The sequence below is a fragment of the Sapajus apella genome, unplaced genomic scaffold (assembly GCF_009761245.1).
Source record: "Sapajus apella isolate SASKATOON/1434 unplaced genomic scaffold, GSC_monkey_1.0 scaffold70, whole genome shotgun sequence".
Classification (NCBI taxonomy): Eukaryota; Metazoa; Chordata; class Mammalia; order Primates; family Cebidae; genus Sapajus; species Sapajus apella.
Genome location: NW_022437010.1, coordinates 8,216,313 through 8,233,956, shown reverse-complemented (window position 1 = coordinate 8,233,956; position 17,644 = coordinate 8,216,313). Strand labels below are relative to the sequence as shown.

General features: G+C 45.5%; 1 protein-coding gene across 4 annotated transcripts in view; it reads left to right on the top strand.

Moving 5' to 3' along the window:
• Nucleotides 1-433: 433 nt before the first annotated feature.
• The window catches only part of BPHL (biphenyl hydrolase like), a 37,841-nt gene continuing 20,630 nt past the window's right edge, over nucleotides 434-17,644 (top strand). The window contains exons 1-5 of one of the 4 annotated variants that reach the window (XR_004260380.1): nucleotides 434-596; nucleotides 3,606-3,638; nucleotides 9,275-9,378; nucleotides 13,202-13,368; nucleotides 14,635-14,788. Coding sequence is in view for 3 of the 4 variants with exons in the window: in XM_032250069.1 (XP_032105960.1) it covers nucleotides 463-596; nucleotides 3,606-3,638; nucleotides 9,275-9,378; nucleotides 13,202-13,368; nucleotides 14,635-14,788 (592 nt within the window). In the remaining variant the exon portion in view is untranslated. Of the gene's footprint in view, nucleotides 597-694; nucleotides 1,282-3,605; nucleotides 3,639-9,274; nucleotides 9,379-13,201; nucleotides 13,369-14,634; nucleotides 14,789-17,644 lie in introns of those variants that run through there. The other 3 variants (XM_032250069.1, XM_032250071.1, XM_032250072.1) reach the window with 3 other exon arrangements.

Sequence of the window (17,644 nt, the reverse complement as noted above, 5' to 3'; positions counted from 1 at the left end):
AAATGCACTTCCACCGTTAGCAGCCGGCCTATAGCCGGAGCCCCCGCGCCCTGCGGAACCCCGCCTGGACGCCCACCCAGCGAGGGCGCTATGGCTGGCGCCTCGCCTCCTGGAAAGGCCATGGTCGATGCGGCGACGGGCGGAGGCGGGGTAGCGCCGACTGTGACACCCAACCCGGGACCCAGAGCCAGCATCGAGAAGGGAGTCTGCGCAAGTGCCAGCCGTTCCAAGACTGCCGAGTTTCGGTCACCCAGGGGCAAGCATCGGCGGGGCGGGGCTTCGGGACGGGGCGGGCCGAGGGCAGAGCAGGATGGCGCGACAGGGTGGGCGGGTTGGCGGAAGCCGGGGGGCGTGGCGTCGGGGCGGGGAGGATGCAGGGAAGGGCAGGTCATCGAGGAGGGGGCGTGGCTCCTGGGAGGAGCGGGCCGGCTTCTTTTCAGTGCATGCGCACTCCCGGCAGCGATGCCATCTTTGACTATGGCGTCTGTGCTGGGCCGCCCAGGCGTGCTGCGGTTGCAGCTGCGGCTGCGGATGCTGCTCTCGGCGCTGAAGCCCGGTATCCTTGTCTCACAGGCCGGACCCACGGCCGCGTTCGGGTAATGGCGGCCACCACACCCTGGGTATCCTCAGCATCAGCGCGCTCGAAGGGCGTCGGGAGGGGTGCGCGCCGGCCGTAGGTGTTCCAGGTGCGCGGGCAGGGGGCGTAGGCGCGGCCTGGCATCCCTGTCTCCCTTTGTGCAGCGAGATCCCGATCCTGGGGGTCAGCAGCGCTTGGTGCGCGAACGCCTCGGTCGTGCATGCGCCTCGGTCAGCCTCAGTTCAAGGAGCCGTGGAGGGTTTGGGCCGTGGAGTCCAAACCCTTCAGTGTGCAGACCAGAGAGACCCAGGGAGATACATTTGCATAGCAGACTCCCCCGTGACGGAGCACAGATTAGAATCCCAGGGCCCTTATTAGTCCATTGCTCCATCCATACTCCACACTGTAAGGCATAAGGACAATAATCTCTTCTTCCTCTTATGTCAGAAATTAACGTGAGAATGTCTGTGCCCACTAGCTCTCCAGTACCGCCGAGGCTTTAATCACGGGTACAGAGAGCCTTAAGTCTTCTCTTTGCTTGCTGATCTCGAACCTTAATGTGCAAAAGAATCACTTTGGGAACTGGAAATTCAGAATCCTGGGCCTCACTCTCAGAGGATCTGATCTACACTTGTGGCGATGCCCAGGAATCTGCCTTATTCTCTATTGTCCTCCCATCTCTTCCCCCCATTTCAGATAAAACAGTAACAAAAAACTGGATTAATTTCTGACAAGAAATGTGCATACAGCAGCATGAAGCTTGTTTTACTTTATTCTGTACATGTATCTTTACACACATGCAAACACATATACAGTGAATGTACACAGTGCATGTGCGCAGTGGACTGTTGTTGGGCCACATCCATTAATGACTAGGGGGAAAGTCAATACTAGATAGGTACATAGCGTTTAGAACTTTAGTTGCTCTAACATAGAAACTTGTAGTTTGAAAACTTGATTTAGGAGAAAAGAGGGCAAATCCGACCAGCTTTTAAAATTTCATATTGCAACTGACTAACTCCTTTTTATTAGAATTATAATAAGGTGGTCAGGGCTATTTTGATAGATGGAAAAACATGTTGGCTACAGCTGTATAAATTAACAGTGAAAAATGATCATTTTGTGGGAAGTAGTGATAGTTCCTCTTCAAAGTTTCCTTTCTTTCTTTCTTTCTTTTTTTTTTTTTTTTTTTTGGTGGGGGACAGAGTTTTGCTCTTGTTACCCAGGCTGGAGTGCAATGGCGCGATCTTGGCTCACCACAACCTCCACCTCCTGGGTTCAGGCAATTCTCCTGCCTCAGCCTCCGGAGTAGCTGGGATTACAGGCATGCGCCAGCATGCCCAGCTAATTTTTGTATTTTTTTAGTAGAGACGGGGTTTCACCATGTTGACCAGGATGGTCTTGATCTCTTGACCTCGTGATCCACCCGCCTCAGCCTCCCAAAGTGCTGGGATTACAGGCTTGAGCCACCATGCCCGGCCAAAGTTTCCTTTCTTGTTAAAGAATAATAAATGTTAGAAATAATAGTTTCTTGTAAAGACTAACTTTCTTCAAAGCTTTCTTGCTTTTTGCTCTTTGTTAAGCCCTTTCCTATGTAGCTGTTAAACATGTTCACAGGCACATAGTACATTCAATGTCCTTGTTCTTTAACCAAGATATCTGTGCTGGACATACTCACAGGCATGTTCCAGCTCACAGCCTATGCCCCTTCCTTATTTGGACTTTCTTTTTGTTCTCCATTGCTGGCTTGCTCTATTGCCCAGATTGGAGCGCAGTGGGGCAATCCCAGCTCACTGCAACCTCCGCCTCACAGGTTTTAAGTGATTTTTGTTCCTCAGCCTCCTGAGTAGCTGGGATTACAGGCACCCACCACCATGCCTGGCTAATTTTTGTATTTTTAGTAGAAACAGGGTTTCACCGTGTTGGCCAAGCTGGACTTGAACTCCTGACTTCAAGTGATCCACCCGCCTTGGCCTCCCAAAGTGCTGGGATTACAGTCATGAGCCACTGTGCTTGGTCTACCAATATAGTTTTGATAGGTTATTTAATGGTTGAGGAAGGCCCCGTCCAACTAGTTGCATTGCAGATTATTCTTCCTAAAATATCTCTGAAAAAACAGGTTCCTCTGGATTTTGTACACCATTTTATAAATGCAGCTGCAAGTTGATATGACATAATCTGGAAAAACAAGCGGTGTTGTTGGTTAATCCTGAAACGAGGCTGTAGCTCAGTATCTGTAGGTAAAAGCATTCCTGTAAAAACTGCTTCAGAACAGCCAGTGCCCAACCTACAATTGACTTGGTGTTCCAAAAACTTGTTTGTAAATCTGTTATTTGGAACTTTCACCCTTATTTCATAATCTGTAAGGTGATTCATTCCTGGGTCAAGTTAAAAAAAAAAACAAAAAACTTTTCTACCTGAAATTGTGTATTATGTGTAGTTATAAATGTTAATAATTGACATAACCTATCAGTCTGCCTAAAAAATATTTTCTAAGTTCAACCTTGAGATGCCCTGCCAGAGAATCAGAGACTGTTCTTCTGCTGACGCCTGCCACCACGCTGTGTCTGGCAGTCAGAGTGTGGCCCCGGTGCCTGAGCCCTCTTAGGACCCTGTTCAGCCATGAGGTTAGAGAGGAACCACGGCCTCTGGAATTCCAGTGGCTGTGTGACCACGTCCTAGCTATGTGAATGTTGGCAGATTGCTCAACCTCTCTGAGCCTCCTGTCTTGCAGGGTTTTTGTGAGGAGTTGAAACAATGAATGTAAAAGCCTGGGGATATAATAAATATGAAGTAATTAGTAGGCACAACGGGAATATTTATATAATAGTACAATATATAAGAGATGAAAAAATAAGTCACCAAGATTCATGTAAATTCAAGCCCTGAAGGGAGCAAATACTTTATTGTAGCTAATGGCTACTTTGCAAAACATATACAAAAGAAATAGCTGAATATATAATATTGTATTAGCATTTTCAAAGAAAGAGTATGCCTTACCAAGTAGCCTCCTTTTTTTAAATTTCAGGTTCAGGAGTACATTTGCAGGTTTGTTACATAGGTAAATACATAGTAACTAATTAGTTACTATGCTTCCTCGGCCTGGGGCAGTGGGGAGAGGGGGCTGTCTGCTTTTCCCTTCTGTGTGTCCATATGTACTCAGTGTTTTGCTCCCGCTTAGAACATGCAGTATTTGGTTTTCTGTTCCTGTATTAGTTCCCTTAGGATAATGGCCTCCAGCTTCATCTATGTTCCTGCAAAGGACCTTATCTCACTCTTGTGTATAGTCATATAGTATTTTATGGTATCTATAAACCACATTTTTTTTAAGGTGGAGTCTCACTCTGTCACCAGGCTGGAGTGCAGTGGCACGATCTTGGCTCACTGCAACCTCCACCTCCCAGGTTCAAGTGATTCTTCTGACTCAGCCTCCTGAGTAGCTGGGACTACAGGTGTGCACCACCACGCCCAGCTAATTTTTTGTATCTTTAGTAGAGACAGGGTTTCACCATATTGGCAATGGTCTCTATCTCTTGACCTCATGATCCGCCTGCCTTGGCTTCCCAAAGTGTTGGGATTATAGGCGTGAGCCACCACGGCTGGCCTGAACCACATGTTTTTATCCAGTCTACCATCATTGGGCATTTAGGTCGATTCCATGTTTGCTATTGTGAATACTCACCATTTGTATCTCTAAGCAAAGTGCTGAGGAGCAGAGGCTTTGGGGTCAGACACACAGATGTTTGTCTTGGCTTTGCCCATTACTGGCAGTGTGACAAGCAGATTACCTGATCTCAAGCTCCTCAGTGGTAGAATGAGGTGAAGTATGATGTGTACCTCAGAGCAAAATAAATGGGATAGGTCAAACTCTTAGCAGAGTGGGTAACAGATAGTAACAAAGGTTAGATTTAGTTAAATTATTTGTCCAGCTGTTATATTCTTGCCCCCACCACACATAGTAAAGCCTCCTTCAAGAGGAGCAGCTCTACCCCATCAATACCATTGTGTTATTCCTTACCTCCCTCCCTTTCACAAAGTTGCCTGTTCAGCCTCCCAGGAAAAGGGACTCGAGGATAAATATAGGGTAGGAGGGCATGCTTTAACGGGAAGACAGGATATTTTTTTTCCTCCAAGAAGTTAACTCAGTATAGTCATTCTCATCCTTGGTTGCCTATTGGAATCTCCTGGGTAATTTTTTAAATGCAGATACCTGGCTCCCACCCAAGATTTTCATGAAGTGCAGCCTGGGCATCAGAGATTTATAAGTTTGCCAGGTTATTCACATTTAACTTTGAGCCCCACTAATGTAGAAGGCAGGAAATGCTCTTGTAGAAGGGGCTGCGTGGGCAGCCATGGAGAGCTGTGAAGGTGCAGTGAACTCAGTCCTTTCCACCAGCACCTGGGGCTCCTCTGTGCCCTGGCTTCTCTTCCTAGTACTCTAAATACTCACAGTCCATGCTGTCAGCAGGTTATTCACCTGTCTTTCCTGCTGACCTCCAAGCTATGTGAAGGCATACCTTTAGCACTTAGCATGAAGCAGTTCAGGAAATAGATGAATGCAAAGTCTGGTATAGTTCAGGTGTCTCTGAAAGCAGATACTGGGGCTCTATCCCAGAGGGCTGGGCTAATATGACATGGCAGCACCTCTGCTGTGATAGATACATAGTATGTTGATGACAAAGCTCTAAGGCTGTTCTCTTTCTCCTCAGCCTAGCTGCAAAGTCCGACACCATCTGGCCTCAGCCTTAGCTCACTCTCTGCCTTCAAACTCCTGCAAGGCTGAACACTGGCTTGTCCCCACCACTGTACCTTTTTCCTGGGCCTGTGATCATGCTGTTTCTTCTTCCAGGAATGCCTTCCCACCACATTCTTTTTTCAGAATTTTACTCATATTTGGAAGTCCATCTCCAATGTTACTTTTTTTCTCTTATCAGATACCTCTACCCACCCCTGATATGATCTGTTTCTCTCCTCTAAAGCCACCTTCCTGGTTTTCTGCCTTTGTAAATCCTTCCCTGACATTGGGTTCCCAATATGCTAAACTCCAAACTACCCGGTTTTGTTTCTATATATATATGTATTTTTAGGCAACTAGAAGAATATGAAATGGTGAAAATTATTTAAAAAGAAATTTGGAAAGGCCGGGCGCGGTGGCTCAAGCCTGTAATCCCAGCACATTGGGAGGCCGAGGCGGGTGGATCACGAGGTCAAGAGATCGAGACCATCCTGGTCAACATGGTGAAACCCCGTCTCTACTAAAAAAAAAATACAAAACATTAGCTGGGCATGGTGGTGTGTGCCTGTAATCCCAGCTACTCAGGAGGCTGAGGCAGGAGAATTGCCTGAACCCAGGAGGCGGAGGTTGCTGTGAGCCGAGATCGCGCCATTGCACTCCAGCCTGGGTAACATGAGTGAAACTCGGTCTCAAAAAAAAAAAAAAAAAGAAATTTGGGCCGGGCATGCTGGCTTATGCCTATAATCTCAGCACTTTGGGAGGCCAAGGCAGGTGAATCACCTGAGGTCAGGAGTTCGAGACCAGCCTGACCAACATGGAGAAACCCCGTGTCTACTAAAAATACAAAATTAGCGGGGGCATGGTGGTGCATGCCTGCAATCCCAGCTGCTTGGGAGGCTGAGGCAGGAGAATTGCTTGAACACGGGAGGTGGAGATTGCAGTGAGCCGAGACGGTGCCATGGCACTCCAGCCTGGACAACAAGAGTGAAAATCCATCTCAACAAAAAGAAATTTGGAATAGGAAATCAAAATGTAGATGTCTCAGAGTGCAGAGAGAAGTGAGAGGTGTTTTGCAGAAGAGACTTGGGAATGATGATGGAAGCTGAAGGAGAGAAGCCTGAGTGAGCCCGTGCCCTGAGCCGGCCTAGAGAACACGAGGCAGCAGCACCCAGTCCTGGAAGCTGACTGGCTTTCCATGGTGAGAAAGACAGGAGGGGGCTTCTCAGTGTACCTGAAGCCTCACAGTACAAAAGGCTTTTACAAGCACATCTCAGCACTTAAGGAAGGGAGCCCGTAACATGTCTAGGACATGAGAAATAAAGGGAAACCATGTACAGTGCACACAGTTACTGCCACGAGCTGGGTAAATGCTGCCCATCTGTATTTAGGGAGTTGCCTCGTTTAATGCAATAAACACAGGAAATACTATTTTGAGCTTTTATTTCATCCAGGGGCCTCAAGCTCTTCTCGTCTTCAGTCATAACTCGGCTTTCCTGGAAGGTTGCGGAGCAAATCCTCTTGTGTCTTTATCGTTTCTCCCACTAGATCGTGAGCAGAGCAGCAGCACCAAGAAGCAAAGACTGAAAAGAGTCTTTATTAGTGGAGTACATGTATTTGCTTCTTGATCCTAAGCATCATAACTATAAAAATGAATTCCTCAGAGGAACAGGGTAGTAATCATAATAAGCAAATGGCAGGGTCAGTATTGCCATTGCTTAGTGGCTTCACTAGTGCCCCTCTAGTCATATTTCTGTAATAAGGAGCTTATAATTAGGTCAGGCCTTATTACTACCCACTTCTGTCTTTTACTTTTCTAGAAATTGTGTGTTAAGATGCAGTGTACCTGTAGTCAACACATTTGTTTCCACATTTGTTTCTTACTTGAGGTTGGCAAATAATATGAAAACAAAAGAGAAAACAGGATCTCATTTTTTCAAAAGGATTATGTTTCAGTTATCATTTTGATCAAGGGCAGAGGTAGGGGTAGGGAGTATGTAAAAGAAAAAGGGCCAGACGCAGTGGCTCATGCCTGTAATCCTAGCACTTGGGGAGGCCAAGGCAGGAGGATCACCAGAGGTCAGGAGTTTGAGATCAGCCTGGCCAACATGGCAAAACCCTGTCTCTACTAAAAATACAAAAATTAGCCGAGCGTGGTGGTGGGTGCCTGTAATCCCAGCTACTCGGGAGGCTGAGGCAGGAGAACTGCTTGAACCCAGGAGGCGGAGGTTGCAGTGAGCGGAGATCACACCACTCAACTCCAGCCTGGGCCATAAGAGCGAGACTCCATCTCAAAAAAAAAAAGAAAGAAAAGAAAAAGGAGGTGGGGGTTGATTTCACTGTGTTAGTACTCTACCCGGAGAAGAGGAGTGCCTCCTTCTGGCATCTGTCCTGGCATGCCATCATGTCTCTCCAGTGCTTCACTCAGTCATGGGTCTGATAAGCTGTGGCCAGGCTGGTGGAGCCTGATCTAGATGCGGGGGCCATCTATGTGCCCGATTGGTGTATATTCCAGGATATCTGTTTGGAGTTCCCGGAAGAGCAGCTGAGGAGAGATTAATCAGAACACCTGTACAGCACACCTAATTCAGGCAGGACAGACACTGGCATTATGTCTGTCCTGAGGCCTTGTCCTATGCTAAGCGTGGTCCAGTTAGATGCAGGATCCTAGGAGGTCTTAGGCCAAGGCAGGTCAGTGGCTGGAAGGAGGGCTCTTGACATGGAAGCTTATGGACATGGCTACTTAGCAGTCAACACAGAAATGTTTTAACATCTTAAAAACCAGTAGACCTTGTCAGTGCAGATGGGCACTCTTGACTGTGAGCCTCCTGCAGCAAGCCAGACAATACAGGATAACCCTATAGCTAAAGGACAACCCTGAGACCCTGGACCAGCCTTCTCCTTGGGAATGTCACCAAGGCTGCTGAACGTTTGGGTAGCTCCTCTGGGCCTGCTGGGGTGCAGACAAGTGACTCCAGGGTCTTTGCCCTTGATGTCCACCCTCATTGCACTGCACTGAGCCCCATGCCAGCCTGCATTTGAGTGCTCTCGGCTTCCAGCTCACCAGCATGTGCCATGAAACTTCTGTGGCCATTGATTCAGCAGGCCTCACAGGGCTTTCGTAGGGTTACTCCCAGGTTGGGCGCGATAGCGTATTCAAGCATAAGGGCACAGTTCGGATGGGCAGTCTACTAAGGAAATTTCAAACTCATGTCACTGTTCAGAATTGGAAAAATCAAAATAACCCAAGGAGCCTGAGAAGAGTACTGGAGCCGACTCATTCATATACAAAGACAGTTTTGTCATATTCATATTGTTAAATGATTTTTGGGGGTGGATTTTTAAAAATTTTTCAAATTTTATTTTATTTCTATTTTGAGATGGAGTTTGGCCCAGGCTGGAATGTGATGGCGCGATCTCAGCTCACCACAACCTCCACCTCCTGGGTTCAAACGATTCTCCTGCCTCAGCCTCTTGAGTAGCTGGTATCACAGGCATGCGCCACCATGCCCAGCTATTTTTGTATTTTTAGTAGAAATGGGGTTTCTCCATGTTGGTCAGGCTGGTTTCGAACTCATGACCCCAGGTCATCCGCCTTCCTCAGCCCCCCAAAATGCTGGTATTACAGGCATGAGCCACCATGCCTGGCTCAAATTTTTTTTTTTAATTGACATAATTGTACCTATTTATGGGGCATAAAGTTTTGTTGCTATACATGTATACCATAGTGATCAGATCAGTGTAATTAGCATAGCCATCATCTCAAACGTTTATCATTTCTTTGTGTTGGGGACATTCAGTATCTTCCCTCTAGCCATTTGAAACTATTACTGTTAGCTGTAGTCATCCCACAGCGGCATAGAACACTAGCACTTATTCCCCTGTCTAGCTATAATTTTGAATCGCCTAAGAAATCTTCCCCTGTCTCCTCCTCCCCCTGTGGGGATGTGTTTTTTCTCTTCTAGCACCTCGATAACCTCCGCCAAAGTGGCTGTGAATGGCGTTCATCTGCATTATCAGCAGACTGGAGAGGGTGATCACGCAGTCCTGCTACTTCCTGGGATGTTGGGTCTGGATGTTTTTTAATGGAATGCTTTTGCATGCTGTAAAATCTATGTTGCATTCACAATACTAGATGACAAATATTGATTATTAATTTTAGTACTTCTATGAAATGTTTTAATATTTGCTACAATCAAACTTAAGTGACTTAGAAAAGTACTAACTTTCTATTACCATTCAGAATTGGATTTTTTATTCCTTTAGTAAAGCACCCAGTTTTTCCCATGCAAGTACACTATGAAATCACAGTTGCCCATAATTTGGGAGGGTGACAGGGATCAAGGAAAGGGGTGTGGAAAGAGGGCGTACATAAAGGAAGATGGTGAGTGGGCAATCGGTCATCCTAGTTTGCCTGGCATTGGGAGATTTTCCAGGATGTGGGAATTTCAGTGCCAAAACTAGGGTGAACTGATCATTTGTTGTGGTTGATAATATATTCAGTTAAAATAAGAGATAAGAAAGTTTAGCCTGGCCCGTGGCACGTGCCTGTAGTCCCAGCTACTAGAGAGGCTGAGGCTGGAGGATCACTTGAGCCTAGGAGTTCTGGGCTGTAGTGTGCTATGCCGATCAGGTGTCTGTACTGAGTTCGGCATCAATATGGTGACCTCCTGGGAGCAGGGGACCACCAGGTTGCCTAAGGAGGGGTGAACTGGCCCAGGTCGGAAACGGAGCAGGCCCGAACTCCGTGCTGATTAGTAGTGGGATCACGCCTGTGAACAGCCAGTGCACTCCAGCCTGGGCAACATAGCAAGACCCCATCTCTTAAAAAATAAAAAACAAAAAAATTTTTTATAAAAAAATTAAAAAGAGGCCGGGCATGATGGCTCACACCTGTAATCCAAGCACTTTGGAGGCCAAGGCGGGCAGATCACCTGAGGTCAGGAGTTCAAGACCAGCCTGACCAACATGGTGAAACCCCGTCTTTAAAAAAAAAAAAAAAAAGGAAAGAAAGAAAGAAACTTAGTTTAAATCTTTGTAGAAATCAGAGTTAGATTGGCATATTACCCTCCCACAATGTATGGGACATAATAAAGCCTAGTGGATCTCAATCCCAGAACTGTACTGTAGTTCAGATGTAGAAAGTTCAAGGGAAAAATTTCCAGTGATTCTAGGACATTCCAAATCTGATTTTAAGGGTGTTAGTATTGTTGCTTTATTTTTGATTTAGTTAAATAATCCTAATATTTAGACTCAGTATTTATGGAGGATTGGTTCCAGGAAGCCCTCAGATCCCAAAATCTGAGGATCCTCAAGCCCCTTATATAAAATAGCACAGTATTTGCATGTAAGCTATGCATGTCCTCCGTTATACTCTACGTCATCTCTAGATTACTTACCATATCTACTGCAATGTAGACACTATGTAAATAATTGTTATCTTGTATTGTTTAGGGAATAATCACAAGGAAAAAAGTCTGTATGTGTTCAGTACAGACCCAACCATCTATTTTTTTCCCCAAATATTTTTGTCCTGAGGTTGGTTGAATCCACAGATGTAGAACCCACAGATAGGAAGGCTGACTGCACCTACTTGTTTGTGATTTGCTTCTTTCTAAAAGTGAAGTGCTGAAAAGGCTCTGCTTGACTGAGCCTCAGCTGGGCATGGCACCGTTGTAGCTAGTGACGCACGTTGTCTAAATGGTGTTTAGTACCTTTGTTTTCCTTAAGCTGATGAATGAGGACATTGACTCTCATGGCTGATGTGGAGCTAAAGTTATCTGTGAAAACATTTCCCATCTTAGCTTTTCATTATTTTGGTATTGAAGTCATTGTCCAGGTATAAAAAACTTAACAATTGCATTTTTTTTTTTTTTTTGAGAGGGAGTCTCACTCCGTTGCCCAGGCTGGTGTGTAGTGGCACAATCTCGGCTCACTGCTACCTCCACCTCCCAGGTTCAAGCGATTCTTTTGCCTCAGCCTCCCAAGTAGCTGGAATTACAGGTGTGCACCACCAGGCCCAGCTGATTTTGTGTTTTTAGTAGAGACAAGGTTTCACCATGTTGCCCAGGCTGGTCTTGAACTCCTGACCTCAGGTGATCCACCTGCCTCGGCTTCCCAAAGTGCTGGGGTTACAGGCATGAGCCACTGCACCTGTCCCCAATTTACTTTTTGTTTATGTAAAATATTAGGGTGATTCCAACATAAAAAATAATGGACTAGAGGAGATACTCTCTCCCGTCCCATCCTCAGTACCCAGTTCCCCTCCCCACAGGTCTTGCAGGTGTTACATGCTGATAACTATGTTCATACATTCCTGAAACATTTTTTAAAGTTTTATGTTCTTGGCATTGGTCTTCAAATAAATACATGTGGGCCAGGGAGCAAATGCCTTTTTGTTTCTGAAATTGGTGGTTTAGACTGTTCTTTTTCCAATCTTCTCACCTCCTGCCCCTCCTTCAGGGTATTTTCCTCAAGGGAACCCCTCCAGGTCAGAGGCAGAAGAGAAGCCTCATGGGTCACAGCAGCAGATGTTGGCTGGAGATCCATTCATTTGGTTTTGGCTTGAATTTTCTGAATGATTTGCTTTACCCTGAGAAAGACATATCTTGCCAGGAAGAATGACAGGCCTTGACAATGTTAAATGATCCTGCACGACCTTGAAAGACATTTTCTAATATAGTTTGTCAGGCAAAGTGTTTAGTAGTCATTTGTGGCCTCAGATAGAAGTCCTCAGAAATCAGCAGACTTCGATAAAATGCTGACTTGCCCCTGGACTGGGCTCTGTGAGAATGGCCGTCTGCGCTGTGCACAGTGGGAGTGAACACACCACACCGACAGTGACCACATGGTGCACTGTGGACTAGCGGTCAAGCTCCCTGCAGGCCCACTCATAGAGTTCAGCTTGTTAGCGTAGGCTGTTTCATACTGTTCTGATAAAACAAACTGATTGGGTTTCTTTCCTCCCTGCCCCTTCTGCATTTCAGTGTTTGTTTAGTTTTTCTGGTTTTTAATTATAACTACAAAATAAAATCTTAAGGCTATTCACCTTAGCTTAGTAAAAAACATAAAATAAAAAATTTAATCTGGAATTTTAGAATTCTATTTTGAATAACTTGGACCAAATCTCATAAATTTGTTTGCAGATATTATAGAGATCCTGCTCATGTGTAAGTCATTGTTTTAAGAAGACAAGATGACCCAGAAGCATATTATATCGGTAAATTAATTTTTTTTTTTTTTTTTTTTTTTTGGGAGATGGAGTCTTGCTCTGTCACCAGGCTGGAGTACAGTGGCACACTCTCGGCTCACTACAAACTCCACCTCCCGGGTTCAAGCGATTCTCCTGCATCAGCCTCCCGAGTAGCTGGGGTTACAGGCTTGCGCCACCATGCCCAGATAATTTTTGCATTTTTAGTAGAGACGGAGTTTCACCATGTTGGCCAGGATGGTCTTGACCTTTTGACCTCTTGATCCGCCCACCTCAGCCTCCCAAAGTGCTGGGATTACAGGCGTGAGCCACCGCACCCAGCCAATTAATTTCTATACAGTTTCATTAATTATTTTCTTTAGAAAAGGAGGATTAAGCCAAAGAAGTCTCAAAAGTGCTGAAATGATACAGAACCAAAGGAAGACTCAGGGCCTCTGTCCTTCTCAAAATAGCCACCAGGGGGAGGTCGGAGGCAGGCCTGAACTCCACCAGGAAAGGAAGCTGGCCTTCCTTTGAGTAGATGGATTACGTCATTGCAATGCTGCTTTCCTGATGACATTCTTACCGCTTTTGAGTAGAAACTAGCTACTTTGCTTTAAGATTGTTATTGCTTCTGTTTTCACTGTAATGTGTTTGATAGGTGAAAGCGTTCACCTGAGGGTAACCAAGTGACTGTTTTTAGGAAGTGGAGAGACTGATTTTGGACCTCAGCTCAAGAACCTCAATAAGAAGCTCTTTACAGTGGTCGCCTGGGATCCTCGAGGCTATGGACGTTCCAAGCCTCCAGATCGCGATTTCCCAGTAGACTTTTTTGAAAGGGATGCAAAAGATGCTGTTGATTTGATGAAGGTGGGTCTCTTGGGGAAGGGCCAGGGGAGGGCCCTTGTTTAATTTTTGTTATTTCTTCCTACAAAATAATACCATGTGATTATATGGAAGACTCAAAGAGTTCAAGTAGGTATAAAGAAGAAAATGGAAATAGCCCGCAGACAATGAAGTCTTGGAGGCTGTGCTTTCTGGCCAGTCTTCCTACCTCAAAAATGCAGTTTCATACTGATGGCATCCTACGATACCTGACGTTTTTCCAACTTACTACTGTTATTGAATACTTTTTCAAGGAAATACTTTCATGTCAATAAATACGCTTTTGTATCAGTTGTATGATAGGCACTATTCTGTTGTATGGATGTACTGTATCTTATTTCACCAATTTTCTAACAGTAGACAATTTTTAAGTTGCCTTTTTCTGCCGTCATAAATAGCAGGCAGTGAAGATTCTGTTTCATGGCCATTTTCATTTTTATTTTTTTCCACTATAAACAGTATTATTGTGGACATCCTGCACTGAGCTCCTGATGCACATGTGGGAGAGTTTCATACAAATTTAGGAGACAATTTTGCTAGGTGATAGACATTCCAGATGTTCATTTTACAGGATAGTACCACAGTAGTTACACCAATTTATGTTCCCAGCAGCAAATATCTTAGACCGATATTAATTCTTTACCTTTAATTTTCCAATCATTCTATTCTTCCTTCTTGGCAGCCTCTCTAAGATGTAATCTTTGTCCATTTTCCCTGCCAGACACATGTCCAGGCCTTGGCTGATTGACCCGTGGACTCACATAACCTCCCCATCGTGCTGTTCTCTGACAGCCTGGCTCTTGCCAGTTCTTCTTACAGTTGCTTTACCAGATGCCCTGCTTCACTTCATCCAGCAGAGTTCAGGGTTCCCTCTCTGATCTGTGGAACTGTTCTCAAGTCCTTGCTCAGGCATGCATATGCACACGCACACATGCACACACACACACACTGTATTTGTCATATGTAAGTTGTTGGTCTCCACTGATTCTAGTTCCTTGAGATTTTTACCCAACCAGAAGATGTAGTTCCTTCATAATTCAAACCCATACCATATACTCAGGCTTTTGTGACAATTCCCACTAGAACTAATTAAGAGAAAACATCATCAAATGATGGACTCTGGGATTTTTCTTTCCTGACTAACTGATACTCCAGGCCTGCACCTGTATTGATTCTGATCATTAATGACTCAATTTCTTTTAACAGAGAGGAGCAGTAACCTGTGCTGTGCATTTTGTCGTGTGATCACAGGCGTTGAAGTTTAAGAAGGTTTCTCTGCTGGGGTGGAGTGATGGGGGCATAACCGCACTCATTGCTGCTGCAAAATATCCATCTTACATCCACAAGATGGTGATCTGGGGTGCCAACGCCTACGTCACTGATGAAGACAGCATGATTTACGAGGGTAGGTTCTGCAAACGGGAGATGCTGGGACAACAGCTCCTTCCCCTCTCTGTGTCTCATCTCTTACTGTGAGATATGTTGACAAGTCGTATCTCATCTGCTTCTAGTTCTCAGCTCTCAGGTAGGAAGAATAAGAGTTATCAGAAAAGTAATGCAATTTAACCAGTCTGACTTTTAAAGCTTTCTATTTCCAGGAGTGAAACTTCCATGGCTTAGGAAAAGGCTGAGTAAAATCAGTATTTCCATTTACTGCTATTGATAATGAACTTCAAGGAAGAAGAGGGTGGTGTGAACTCTTTCGGTAGCACAGCACTCTGCTTTCTGACAACTATCTACTTCCCCTCCTGGCTGCTCTTTCTTTCTCATCCCCCATTCTCTCCTGACTTGTGTTAAGATGGCTCTGGCCCGCCAGTCCGCTGGAGACAGTGCCTTCCTGTAACCAAGCCTCCCCTTGCACCTCCAACATTCCTCCTCCTGGCTCCTTGGTCATGCTACAGTGTTTGAGAACATGCAGCATTGATCACACCCCTCTTCTTGAAGCTTTCTTTGTCTGGAAGTTCTCGCCACCGTGTTCTCCCAACTTCGCGTCCTCTCTCAGGCTGTTTCCTGGCTGACACGTGTCTGCTCCCGTATGTGGGCCACAGTGTTGGGGTCCTCCAGGCATCACCCTTGGTGCTCTGCTCCTCTCTTGCCATCACACCTGAGTAGCTTCACTCAGCTCCTCACTGCACTAAACTCACAAACCCCACATATTTGACTGCTTTTTGTTTTTTTTTGTTTGTTTGTTTTAAGAGGCAAGTTCTCACTGGGCATGGTGGCTTAAACCTGTAATCCCAGCACTTTGGGAGGCCAAGGCAGGAGCATCACTTGAGCCCAGGATTCAAGACCAGCCTGGGCAGCATAACAAGATCCCGTGTCTACAAAAAATACAAAAATTAGCCAAGCATGGTGGCATGTGCCTGTAGTCCTAGCCACTTGGGAAGCTGAGGTAGGATGATCACCTGAGCCAGGGAGGTTGAAGCTACAGTGATCTGTGATTGTACCACTGCACTGTAGCCTGCGTGACAGAGGCGAGACCCTGTCCCAATAAAGAAAAGAAAAGAAAAAGACAAGTTCTCGCTGTGTTGCATTATTCAGCTTTTTATTCAATTTTCTTATCTGGTTGTCTCACCAGATGCTTTAAATTCAGTCTGTCTAATACTGAATTCATGATCTTCCCTGTAGGCCTGCCCCTTCTGCTAAATTTCTTGTCTTTACAAATAATACTCATTAGAATTATATGATTTCTCCCACAAAATAATATTTCCATTACTATTTATTGAGTGCCTGCCATGAGCTAAAATCCTTAATGACATAATACCCCATAAGGTCTCTGATACTCAGCCTGCTTCTCAGATGAAAAACTGGGGCTCACAGAAATGAGGAATCCTTCCAGACCACATTCCCCCACACTGCACCCTGCAGCCCACTCCGCTTCTCTGCCAGGCTCTGGGTGGACCCATCTCGCCCTCCCCTTCTCTCCCTCCCACCAAACTCCCGCCAGCCTCATTGGTCCCACCTGGGCTGATTCCTTGCCTCTCCAACCCTTCCAGGTCCTTACCTCGTATCAGTAGGCCTTCCATGCTGCTCTAATAGCAATTCAGCAAGCTGTGAATCTCATGGCATCTTACTTTAAGCCTTTCAGGGTGCCCCACAATTTTCCTGATAAAGTTCAGGCTCCTCTGCTTTGCTCATGGAGTGAGTGCCCCCAGCTTCTGCCTCTCCAGGTCCCCTCCTCCCACTTTTGCCTCCCAGCCACCAGTGTCTAACCATCCAAGACCACCTGGCCTCCTGCAGCAGGTGGCGGGCTCGTGCCTCCTTGCCAGGGCCCTTCCCGCTCCCTCACTTGCTTGCTGACTTCTCTTCTCCCAGAATAGCCCAAGCACTTCATCCTCTACGAAACCTTTACTGCCACCCACCACCTCTCCATTGCTGTGTGAGCACACAAGCCACTTGGCTACAGATGGACAGCTGGTTCTTGTACCTGTCTCCTGGGGTATAGGAGTGACAGTATCTTGCTAGGGTCTGAGTCCATCAGTGACACTGCTAAGTGTTGTGGGCAGATATACCACATTACAAGTGACAAATCATTTTCCAGCAAAATAAATTTACACTTCCAGCAGCAATAGATGAGATTCCTTAACTTTTACCTCTTCATCAAAAGCTTGAAATTCTCAGACTTTTTTTTTTTATCCTGAGACAGAGTCTCACTCTATTGCCCAGGCTGGAGTGCAGTGGCGCAGTCTCGGCTCACTGCAACCTCTGCCTCCAGGATTCAAGCGATTCTCTGCCTCAGCCTCCCAAGTAGCTGGGATTATAGGCTCCCACCATTACGCCCAGCTAATTTTTTGTGTTTTTAGTAGAGACGGGGTTTCACCATGTTGGCCAGGCTGGTCTTGAACTCCTGACCTCAGGCAATCCGCCCATCTTGGCCTTCCAAAGTGCTGGGAATACAGGCATGAGCCACCGCGCCTGACCCCAATTCTCAAACTTTTTAATTCACTAACCAGTCAAATGGGTGTAAGATGTTATCTTATTGGGGTCTTACTTGCATTTCCTATTACTAATAAAGTTGAAAATCTGTGTTTATTCACCTTTTGATTTTCTTCTGTATTCCATCTATTCATGTATTTTTATTGGCTAAAAGTTTTTTATTGTATAATAATTGATACATAAAATACAGTATGTCTAGGTATACAATATGAAGTGTAACAACAAATCCCCCTCCCCCACTCTCCACCAAACTCAGCACCAGGATGGTTTCAATGTTATCAGAGTGTTACTGATGTGTAGTTTGTTTTTTTTTTTTTTTTTTTTT